Source organism: Pseudophryne corroboree, chromosome 11 (genome assembly GCF_028390025.1).
Source record: "Pseudophryne corroboree isolate aPseCor3 chromosome 11, aPseCor3.hap2, whole genome shotgun sequence".
Taxonomy (NCBI): Eukaryota; Metazoa; Chordata; class Amphibia; order Anura; family Myobatrachidae; genus Pseudophryne; species Pseudophryne corroboree.
The window spans coordinates 100780887-100793541 of record NC_086454.1 but is presented as its reverse complement, the minus strand read 5'-3'; the positions used below and the strand labels follow the sequence as shown (position 1 = coordinate 100793541).

At 45.5% G+C, this 12655-nt stretch overlaps 1 protein-coding gene across 1 annotated transcript in view; it reads left to right on the top strand.

The window, feature by feature from the left end:
* SYT7 (synaptotagmin 7) overlaps nucleotides 1–12655 on the top strand; it is a 642713-nt gene that overhangs the window by 413057 nt on the left and 217001 nt on the right. Inside the window, exon 6 of the mRNA XM_063944176.1 lies at nucleotides 1821–2201. Coding sequence (XP_063800246.1) covers nucleotides 1821–2201 — 381 coding nt within the window. The remainder of the gene's footprint in view (nucleotides 1–1820; nucleotides 2202–12655) is intronic.

Below are 12655 nucleotides of genomic sequence, written 5' to 3'. Positions count from 1 at the left end.
CTATAAAAAGCTTTACTGACATCCCACTCACCACCTGCCAGCGTGGCACACGTGCCTTAGAATGCAAAGTGCACAGTGGGAACCAACATTTAACCTTTCGGTGGCCAGGAGCCATGACTTACTGTGTAGCTGTTTACCTTGAGGATACTTAATCCTTATTTTAAATTCTGGATTTCAGATTATTACCACTCTTAAACAAATTTTACCTACTTAAGGAAAATATAGATTAAATATAGAAAACCCCGGCTTTTCACAGAGTCATTTTTATCTCCTCTCCTTGAATGTTATGTTTCCGCTTAGTGAATATCCCAATTTTATCTAAGTTAGGTTCCATCTGTAAACTGGCTGTGGTACCCAAAAATATATTTGTATAGAATGTGTCTGCTAACTGAACACTCCTATTGCTCATTAATATCCCCGAGCACTTGGAATACAATTCTGTCAAGATACACAATTTCAGAAGCTGGTTAATGACTCTGAACGAGACTCATTAGTAGCCCAGAGAGGAGAGCCAGGGTCCTATGCTCAAGTTCTGTGGCCCAGAAAGAAATAGCCACCTGGCAGCGAGCAGAACGCCACAGGGAGGAAGGTAGTAAATAGATATATCAACTCCCTGTTTAAATTGGTAACATAGAGGCTAATGAAATACAGTTGGGAACCAATACCTACTTTCTCTGTGTCAAAATGTGTTAAGTCTGAACTATGGGGGTAATTCAGACCTGATCGTAGCAGCAAATTTGTTAGCAGCTGGGCAAAACCATGTGCACTGCAGGTGGGGCAGATATAACATGTGCAGAGAGCTTAGATTTGCGTGGGGTATATTGTTTCTGTGCAGGGTAAATACTGGCAGCTTTATTTTTACACTGCAATTTAGATTTAAGTTTGAACACACCCCACCCAAATCTAACTCTCTCTGCACATGTTATACCTCCCCCCTTCCTGCAGTGCACATGGTTTTACCCATCTGCTAACAAATTTGCTGCTACGCTCAGGTCTGAATTAGGCCCTATGGGTAGGCAGAGGTATACTCTTGGTAAGTGCTGCTTCATACATCATAATAATATAGTATTAATTATTTTATTATTATTTTTTATAATACCATAAAATTGACTCATAAACACATGGCAATGATTTATTCTGCATAGAAAATTCCATTTACATTTATTAGCATCGTTTGGTGATAACAGGCTCTGTTTTTGTTGGGCATGATATAATGAAACATCACCATCTGTGCGACTTCCCTGAGAAGGCCTGGGGGGTATTAAATTAGTGACGTTTTTTCAACCAGTAGAAAAAAACGCCACTTTTCACCCATTTTTAAGTCAAAATTACATTCGAACTATTCAGTGCCCGTGCCGTTTTTTCGACGTGTCGAATTTGCCACCGATCCACATGTTTTGTTAAATTTACGGGCGTTTTCGACAGTTTTTGGGCCCGTTTTCGCCCATGCCGATTCAGAAAAGAAAAAAGGCATGGGCATAAATGGTTTTAAAAACAGACGAAAATGCCCGCTATTGAATACGCTGAGGTCGAATTAGTGCCAATTTTCCGACCTTCATTCGGCACTAATTGAATTGAATAATTCGGCACCCTTGAATAGTCAATGGGTCCGGGAAGAACAATTGTCTAAGAGCCATATAGTTTCTGGTCACAATACCTATTGTTTCATAGTCACGTAACCAAGCTCCTATATACTATATGATTGCTGCATGTAAGACTCAGGGCAGAGAACTGTCTTCTATCTAATGTGTATGCTTTCTGCACTGCAGTGTCTACCCTTCACTTTTTCCTTTCTCTCCTCTTTTTACACTTTGCCTAAGTTTTGAAGACCCTACTCTGCCAGCAGCCACCACCCTCGATCATATCCCCATCTCCGCGGGAGACGTAAAGTGTCAGCGCCCTCGCACACTGCTACGCCAGCAGAGCCTCCAGCAACCTCTTAGCCTCCATCAAAAGCACAATCACTACCAGCCAACCACCAGCCAGAGTCTGGGGCAGCTACAGCTGCAGCAACAACCTCCATCATCCAGCAGCAGTAACACCAGCAACCCCCGCTCCCAGCGCACGGGCCAGAACAGGTCCCCAGCTTCAGCCGGATCCAAGTACAGGCCCGGCGGCATCCGGAACCGAACCAACCCAGGCAGCTGGGACTATGTGGTTGGTCAGATTCGCAATCATGGGCTGGACATGAAGTCTTTTCTGTAAGTTGCTGTCCTTTTCATTTCCACTAATCCTTGTTTCCCGTTATTCCTTCCTTGTTTCCTTTCCCTGCCCTTTCACTTTCATTGGTTGTTATCAGACAAACACATGGAGAAATAAGGGTCTCGTTGATTACTAGGCCGATTTAGTATTTTACAATAAGCTGTACAAGATGTATATCTTACAACATCAACTATGTAGAATCACACTAACATTAAATTAAATAGAGTGTATTGAAACACACAGTACTAAACAGAAAAAAAAGCATACAGCAACTGTCAACGTTTTAAAATCGTTTGATAGGGCATTTTGGTGCTAGATATCTATGCATCTTAGGCATGGTGCAGGCTCATCATGATCCAGCAGCCAACCATAAGTACAGACTTTTGTATTTAAAGTACTCACTTTTGATGGATGGATATTAACATGTGTACAGTAAATTAAAACATTCTATTTACAGTATGAGAGAAGTGGCATCTTGCATTGAAAACTAGCAACAAAGTCTAAATTGGTACTGTCCATGGAAATTAGGGACACTAATTAACTCAATTGGGATTTGAATATTAATTGCCATATGAACATATAGTGACGAAAACAGATTCATAGGTAGGATTTACTTTAATCCTTATTTTTGTTATTTGGGAACCTATTATCAAATAATATTTGCAAATTATTCCCAGAAAAACACCCATTTTTGTGGGACACCCGCAAATGTTAAGCATCCCCCAAATGTACAATGGAAATGCCCCATTTCTGATATCCTGTTAGCCTATGTGCTATTAATCCACAAATGTTTATGGTGATGCATGCACATTGGTTGTCGGGCACCTGAACCAGGCAGCAGTTTGACAGCGTTACGTTATCACCATATTCTAGGAAGGGACCAGAGCCTGTCTCCTGGCAGAGATTGTTAGTACATATGTGTAAAACATATTTGCATTAGAAATATGCTCCTAAGTCTACCCCTCCATAAATCCACTCTTTTGGGGTGACTCATAGTAAATTTTGGTCTCGGCATTCCAAATGGTTGCTTTAACTGTGCGTAGGCGACATGACACATTGTGATGCTCATAAGATACAGAAGACTATGAGAAAAATGATGTGTGAGTATTTGTATTTATTCATGTGATGAGTGGGACTGGGCACATTGCTTGCTTTGCTAATCTATAAAATGCTGTGTCAACCAAAGAACTTCAGGAAAAATCAAATCCGTACTGTCCAATTATCAGAAACAACACTGGGATTCTCGCCGGGCTAAAACAAACAGTAGGCTATTTTGTAACAATACATATTTTAATTGTTGTACTGTGCCTTGTTGTGCTTAGCTAGAAGTATTGTTGTAAAAACGCCATCGCCACCACCTATACCTAATCTGGTTGCATCTGTTGCCTGTCAACATTTTACCAATGTCAGTATCATAACTGTCAACAGTGTGTCAACATTCACTTGTGAATTCCAGGTTAGATTTCCCTTTGGGGTCTTTCACAATTCTCCAGAGTTTTTGCACGTTAATATGTAAAGTGCTTTAATAAAAATGTTGATAAGTCGCTGGTGCTGTTCCCGTCATCTTTCACCTACAGCAGCCCCTTTTTCCATACTGTGCAGTGTGCTAACTGGTACTCTGATTACCCCAGGGCTTAATGAGAGCAGTACAAGTTCATACCTCCCAACATACTGGAGTCCAAGACCGGGGCACCCTGGTGTGAATACAAAATAAGGATGTGGCCTCATAGCATGCCCCCATTTACTTCACTGTGGGGTCTAGGCTTCCCCCAGGCTCTCCCCACACAGCATCTATTCCCCCTATCCTTCCCTGAACCTTTCCCCCCTTTCGGGACACAACAGCCATGGCTGGGAGGGATGGCAGAATTGTGCATGAAAAGCAGGATGACTAGGGTGTGTGTAAGTCTATAGTAAGCTAGTACAGTCAACACATATATAAGACTTCTTACAGAGACATATATATATATATATATATATATATATATATATATGAGACTGGTTATACAGCAGCTGTGACCCTGCTGGAACAGGTCACTGGGCAATATCTGCAGTGCTACTAAGTTGATCGAAACCACCACAGCCTGCCTTCTCCTGGTACGTGGCAGCAGGTGTGTAGGTGATGGAGGGGGTCACTGCAGGCGGTGTCACAGACATTATGTACTATGCTGTGATGCTGCTGATAATGGGTATAGCAGCGGGCAGTGGTGGCTGGAGTGTGGGTTATCAATATTATTGGTGGGGGTTCCCCACAACCTAGTTGCCCTGGGCATGGGTATCACTTACCTTGATGAAGCCCGGTGCTGTCTGAAGAGTCCATGCTGCCTGAAGAGTCCATGCTGTCTGAAGAGTCCCCACTTTCATCACTCAGTGTTCAGGAGATGTTTTGCTGCAGTGCTGACTCGGAGCCGAGTGCTGCACGTAATGTTACACCACAGCACCCGGCTCCTGTAACTGAAGAGGAGCTGGCATTTTCGTGTCACCCCTCAGTGGGTGATACCCAGGAGCTGCCCGCAGCACCTAGTTACACCACTGGCCCTGGGGCCCCGCATGCCGTAATCCTGCCCTGTCCAGCACTGCTTTTTCAGTCCATCAGTAACTTTGAGTAGCAACCACCACCGGCTTTACCATAAAGAAGCTGTTGGCTATGTCTCCTACAAGTCTTGGCCACAGGGCTGGTGCCAGGTTCCTTGGCAAAGTAGGCAAGACTTCAGCCTATTGTTTCCTCTCCCCCCCAACCCACACACCAATATGCCCCTCAGGCAATGTCATATCTATAATGGGTGCAGGGTGTGATGTGCACACAGGCCCCTGGGTCTAGGGGGCCCCCACCACACACCCTGCATCCATATAATTATACTTATCCCTCCTGAGTCCTGCGGCGTCCAGCACTGGTGACATGAATCAATGGGAAATGGCAAGGTGGCCACTTTCCTGGTGATTCATGCATTTACCGTAGATATTTCCCTGGGAATAAGGTACAGGTGCCATTTTCCCTGAGTCCTGCACATGAGCAGTAGACACTGGCACAAATCCAGAGTCTACAGGGCATGAGCCACTGACAGAGAGGAAGGAGCCTGCACACGGGACCACTCCTTTCTTAATCAGCCCCTGCCCTCAGGTGAAAATGTGGAGGTGGCATCTTAAAAGTTTAATAACCACCGCCTATATTAAGCTCAACAAAGATGCCTCTCTCAGAGACATCCTTAATGTCATGATAGCCAGACTCAGGGGCGCCCCACCAGATCACAGAGCCCTAGGCAGCTGCCTAAGAGTGGGCTACTCTTTCAGAGCCACCCGACACTGGGACACCCACTTCCCAATCGAATCATTGTGGCCTCGCTCCTGCTTCACAATGCCACCCACTTCTACCGTGCCATGCTGCCTGCGCCGCAGTGCCAATATGCTGTCCCTGCATCCCAAGGATTGACGAGTATGAAGAGCAACAGTGACAGAGTTCCCTCCACCCCACCCCTGCCTGTGGACACTGGGGCCCGTCAGTGGCACAGCAAAAAGCAGGACTGTGCTGACGAAATTGATATCATTGGGAGATATGGACGAACACTTTTATGTCCACGCAATAGACCAGTGGTCTCCAACCTTAATTAGGGTGTGAGCTACTTTCGGGGGGAAAAAAAAGACCTCTGGAAGAGCTACCTCCTCCCCCCAATGCGTGTGCATTCCTGTGAAAGTGGGTGTGGGCTCACAAAAGTGGGTGCGGTCTCACAACAGTAGTGCCCCCTGCGTAGTGCCAGATACACAAGTAATGCCCCCCACAGTGCCAAATACACAAGTAATGTCCCTCAGCAGTGCCAGATACACAAATAATGCCCATCAGCAGTGCCAGATACACAAATAATGCTTCCCAGCAGTGCCAGATACACAAATCATGCCCCCCAGCAGTGCCAGATACACAAATCATGCCCCCCAGCAGTGCCAGATACACAAATCATGCCCCCCAGCAGTGCCAGATACACAAATCATGCCCCCCAGCAGTGCCAGATACACAATTAGTGCCCCTCAGCAGTGCCACATATACAATTAGTGCCCCCCAGCAGTGCCACATATACAAATAATGCCTCCCCTCCCCCCCAGCAGTACCACATATACAAATAATGCCTCCCCCCACAGCAGTGCAAGATACACAAATAATGCCTCCCCCCCCCCCACCAGTAGTGCTCGCAATTGTTGCCCCCCGCATCCGCCGCTGTGTTTGAGGGGAGGAGATGAGGAGAGTCCACTGACAGGCAGCCACAGCGCATCTCCTCGCTCTGAAGTAAGTACCCGCGGCGGCGCTGCTGACATCTCCGACCGCGCGCCATATGAAATATGGTGCCGACCGCCAGCCAATCAGGAGCCGTGAGCTCTGATTGGCTGGCAATCCACACTATATTTCAAATGGCTGCGCGGCGCGCGATTGGAGATGTCAGCAGCGCCGCCGTGGGTACTTACTTCAGAGCGAGGAGACGCGCTGTGGCTGCCTGCCAGTGTACACTCCTCATCGCCGCCAAGAGCTACCTAGGAAGCAGTGCCGAGCTACCCGTCACTCGCGAGCGACGGGGTTGGCGACCGCTGCAATATACCAATATTCAAATGTGCTTTAAAAAGACTATAGGATTACATCTTTCTGTTTCTATCACCCCCAGTTAGTTTTGCAAAGTTGTGTTTTCTATGTTGTTTATTTAATCAGAATCCCTGAGGATGAAATTACATTTTAAGTCCAATTAGTGATAATACAGATGATTGTACCAGGCTCGCCACTTCTATCACAACAGTATGTCTGTCCTCATGTTTTTGACTCATTTTCTTGCTATTATTCAGTACAACCTCCCCTGTTTCCCAGCCTGCAGAGGAGTAATTGTGTGTTCAATCTGCTTTGTTAGCACACAGGCCCTGCCGACTGCACTTAAGGTTACAAAAAAAGGCACAAAACACGTGTTTTATACTTTAATCTCATCAATTAACAGAGACTTCGACTTCAAAGAGAACAATTAGTGTGTTGGCCAGAATAGAAAGTATCAGGAACAGAGAGATCTGTTGTCCCTCGGAGCAGAGCTACATTTATCCATTCTATTCTGACTGCATTAAAGGTGCAGAGTCACTTTTATAGTGAAAACATCAACATCATTTCCCTACCACCTGCATCCTCCCCGAGCATTGTACTGTGTGGCCTGACACGAAGACAGATGGCATACACAATCAGTTCTGTTTTCAGCAAAGACACTACACACAGTCTTATCAGTCAGTGGCTCAAGGCTCGCCCTGGGCCGTGAAATGGTTAAGAGCACATCCGAATGCCATAGTCTTTCTGTGGCCAGCCGGCTGGCAGTTGGTACGTGGCGATAATGTATTCATTCATGTTCCAATAATTGAGATAACTAGGAGCACTTTTCAAAGAGGGATATAATGAAGTTGTAATTGATATGCCAGCTGTACGTGTGACCTTTTTTAATGAACAATCTCTTAAACATACCTACACAAAGATATTCAATGAAGTACGGTAGCAGTTGAATTTCCTTAGCAAAAATGCGAGGACAATGAAAGCTCTATGGCTTACAGCAAGGAGCAGAGTACCCGGTGTCTCCCAAAGGAGACAATAGATATAGTTTACTCAAGTAGTCAGTGCTGGACTGGGTACTGTATACAGAGCACGGCTGCCAATTGTTCCAGGAACATAACCAGGTGTCTGATTTGTCCCCTGATCTTCTTTTTCTTTTTGGGGGCTATTTTTCAGGAGTTATCAACTGCACACTTGTTTCCCTCTCCCTCAAATTAAATGCAGTTCTTAACCTCTGTTGTTATTCTCTGGACCAGTGCTTCCCAACTCCAGTCTTAGGGACCCCTAACAACGCGTGTTTTACTGCTCTCCTAGCCGGTGCACAGTAATTGGCGTTTCTATAATGGGTGCAAGGTGTGCGTACCGCACAGGCCTCTGGATCCAGGGGGGCCACACCCGCTCTGCAGCAGCAGAAATCACAGGGAAAATGGCGGATGCACAGTAGACTCGGGCACAATGCACACAGAGGAGGGGCCTGCACACAGTCTGCACATGGGCCCTCCCCTCTCTTACACCGCCCCTGTGTATTAATCACTGGCTGACACATTGTAAATGATCCACAGGTGAAGCTAATTATTTTAATTGTGATACTGGGAAGAAATGTAAAACATGCCCTATTAGGGGGTCCCTGAGGACTGGATTAGGGAAACACTGTTCTAGACCATGTTCATACTCATTGAAGAGAACATGTTCAAAAGAGAGAGCTATAATCAAAATCAGTAACCTTGTGATTGGGAGTGTAGTCCACTGAGATAGTATCGCATGTGACTGATGCGCCAGCTCAGCGGCAGTGTCTATGGAAAATATTTTCAAATCTTGATAGCTATAAACAATCTAACAGGAAACTAGTAATGTATGACAAGCATGCCTTATACAATACTGTGTGTAACGAGCTGAAAACATGGGTAATTAAAGGGACAACATTTTTGCAACGTCTTTTAAGTATTAACATGCCAATGGGGTACCTTTCTACTCATGGGGGTTTCAGTGATTAACAAAGTAATTTAACCCCTTCAGTGGTATGCCTGGAAAATTTCCGGGGCCAGCTGCGCTGTGCAGACTGGCAACTCCGGAAATTTTCTGGGGCATGCCACTGCTCCCCCCCTCCCTTCTCCTTGCACTCCGCTTGGCCAGTGGAATTTGAAGAATGACTCGATCGCGTCATGACGCGATTGCGTTGTGACTTCATGACTCGATCGCGTCATTCCGCAAAACTCCGCCAGCCGAGCGGAGTACAAGGGAGGAGGGGGCGGGAGAGGATTTCAGTGCTGGCAGGCTAGAGCCCACCAGCAAATGCTACCTGGGGGATGGCCATCGGCTGGGTTATCCATCGATGGTTTTACTCATCGATGGTCATCCCTGCTTTATAGTACAAATGCGAACCTGGGGACGTTGCTTAGTGAGTGTCAGGGGGCGGCGTTAAGCTCTGTGCCCTGACACTTTGAGAAAAATAAATAAATAAATTTGGTAGCACTGAACCATCTATGGTGTAAAACCATCTGGAATGGATCCATCGATGGTTTTACTCATCGATGGTCATCCCTGCTTTATAGTACAAATGCGAACCTGGGGACGTTGCTTAGTGAGTGTCAGGGGGCGGTGTTAAGCTCTGTGCCCTGACACTTTGAGAAAAATAAATAAATAAATTTGGTAGCACTGAACCATCGATGGCGGGAAACCATCTGGTTCTCCCCCATCGATGGTAAAAGTATTCAACATCGGTCATAGACATCAATGATTTGTAATCATCGATAGTCGATAGCCATCCCTATCTACCCCTAGGCAACGAGCATTCCCTAAGGCAACGAGCATTCCCCGTGGCAACGAGCATGGATCTGAGCATAAAACCAGTAACAAAAAGCATGACACAGCGCATGTAACCCCTGGCAACACACATGCAACCCCTGGCAACGCGCAGGTAAATAAAATTAAAAACCTGCCCTGGGAGGTGTGACCAAATTCCAAAAAGTCACCACTGAAGGGGTTAAATCTTATATCTGGGAGATGTGAGAGGTGTAGAACCATGATTTGCCTCACCGCGACACCGCTGCTTGTTGCTCAGTGCCACCAATTGTGCCATTGACACGTCATCACGGCCCCGGAACTGAATCCAGGAGGCTGGTCTACTCTCTCGGAAGTCTGGGAGAGCTCCCTGAGTTTCGTCAGTCTCCCGGACATCCCGAGACAGTAGGCAATAGTTTAAATGTGTCCTGGTCTAGATCCTGCCGGCAATTAGTACAGACTAAGGTAAAATTCTGGTTCACAAAGAGGAAACTCTCAGCTTAAATGAAGTATTGCTCACATCATCCCCTTATATAGTTAGGATTCATGCAGCACGTTACAGAGTGCGTTGGAAATTCTGCTAGCTGTAGAAGGGTTAATGTACCAGGCAGCATTCTTGCCATCGGCGATACATATTCATGAAAACAGAACACCAGGACATACACCCAGGATGAGCCACAGAAATGCGTTCCCAGCTCCTGTGCACATGCATAAATAGGAGAAATCAGGCTGCAGCCTCCTTTGTGGATAGCTCAAAATAAAACAGCCAGATGCCCCCCTTGCACACAAGAGAGATGTTGCCAAGAGAGTATGTATGTCCTTGATTAGCAAATGCTGCAGTGTGGATCTTAAATCACATATATATGAAAACAATCCCGGCCGCCCGGTGGAACAATGAAATGCTACCAAAATGAAACCTGACGGATAATGTAATATCATGGCTTTCATAATGCAATCACTTCGGCTAATGTCTTGCTGTTGCCCATAATTCCTGCAAGAGTGTTATAGGATTTTGTTTGTCTTTTTTTAGCATTCTCTTTGGCGGATAAAGAGTAGTTAAAGTATAACACCCCTAGATGAATCCAATGATCATTACTTTTTCTAATCAATTGAATAGTGACGACCATTTTTAGAGTAATGTAAATCTAAGCGAGGGGAGAGCTTGTAGCTGGCTGCCTGTGAACTCAATCAATTTTAAGCACCAGCCTGGTTTATATATTAAAGTCATTTTGGACGCAAACACTTACACTTGTTTGGAGTCTCACATACATTTAAAAATCGGTTTCACATGGGCAAATTCAATAATGAAAGGGCTGTAAAACCATCAGGAAGGCGCTAATTAACATTTCCATGCCTGGTAGTTCCCATTTAAGAGCCCATGGAGACCACAGTGAAGGAGCCTCTTGGGAAACATAGCTGTCTATCACCCTGGTGCGTCATGCGTTTTCACCCCATTTTATGGACATTTCAGATTCCAGATTGCCTATATCTGATTTCGTTATTAGCTATCTGTTTCTTGCTTATTGTACTCATCCTGATAAGGTTGGCATGCTACGTGTCTGAAGTCTGGCTGCGTTGTTTTAATACTTGTAAAATCTGATTTTCAAAATGTGTGCATTTGTGTGTATCTACCAGATGTTATTATAAACACCATGGTGCAAACAGGGGAAGAAACAAACATTGTTTAGCTACGTTTTTAGCATTTGATAGACGTATCCCTTGAGGCCCATTGTGATTGGCAAGGTAAACAGCTTTTTTCATGGTTTGTCTGCACGTCCCAATGGCAAATAGTGTTGGTGGATGGTGGGAGAGTGGGAGGCGGTGGGTCAGAGGTTGCAGATACATGCCGTCTAGACTAGACACTGCATTTCAAGCATTGCACACGTATTGAACCTGGTATTACTGATCCAGTCATGTGTTGTGTATCTAGCAATTATAAGGTCGGTATGCACACCATATGAATATTTTTTTAGAGAAAGTTGGAACCTCATCATTATTCTCCTGTGTCCAGCACTGAACCAGACTTGTCCCTACATGTTTCCCAATGTGGAATCCTTCAACAGGGACACAGCAACCATTTGCTTCCATGTTTGTCAGTTATTTTCCAACTAAATAAACCTGGGCTGAATGCAGGGACAGACTGGGGTCTTAATTCGGCCCTGGCAATCGTAAGCGCGCGTCACAGGGGGGCGTGTCACCCGACATGGGGGGCGTGGACTCGTGGCCCACCCTCCATTACCATGGCGACGGTTGCTGGGGGTGGGGGGCGCGCCGCGAGTCCGGGGGTGTGGACACGTGGCACTCTCCCATTTCCATGGAGACAATGGAACCAGAGAGCCAGAGGCTGCGCTGTGCGCGCCCTTCCCGGCTCTCTGAGTGACCGATTCGGCCCACCTGCCCATCGGCCCTTCTGGCATGTGCCAGAAGTGCCAGATGGCCAGTCCTGCCATGGCTGAATGGAATGATTTTAAAACAAGTACATTTAATAGCAATTACTTAAGCCAAGGTCACTTCAGACGGGTATAAATAGAGGAAGGCAAGCAGAATACATGTCCCTGGTGAAAACTGTGTATCATAGGGACATATAAAGTAGCAGGTTATAGGATGATCACTACATCCCCTGCCTAAACTAACAACCTAACTTGATTACAGAACGCCTATCATACATTTAAATAATGGTTGGATACATTGGGGCAGATGTATTAAGCCTGGAGAAGTGATAAAGCAGTGATAAATGGAAGGTGATAATGCACCAGTCAATCATCTCCTAACTGTCAATTTACATATTGGAGCTGATTGGCTGGTGCGTTATCACTTTGCATTTATCACTGATGTATCACTTTCCCAGGCTTAATACATCTGCCCCATTGTACCAGAGTGTATTCAACAACTACCTCGTTTATGTTAGTGGGGGAATCTTTATTGGGTCTTACTAGTTACTACCATCTTTTCTTCTCAACATCAGTTGAGCATGAACAGTTGAGTTGAACATGAATAACTCATTGTGACAGTGAGTTTACACATTAATCCAGTGGGCAGAAGACTGGCCTACAGGCCATTCTGCTTATTCTGTACACAATGGCAGAAATATATATAACCAATAGCGTACGGAGAGTA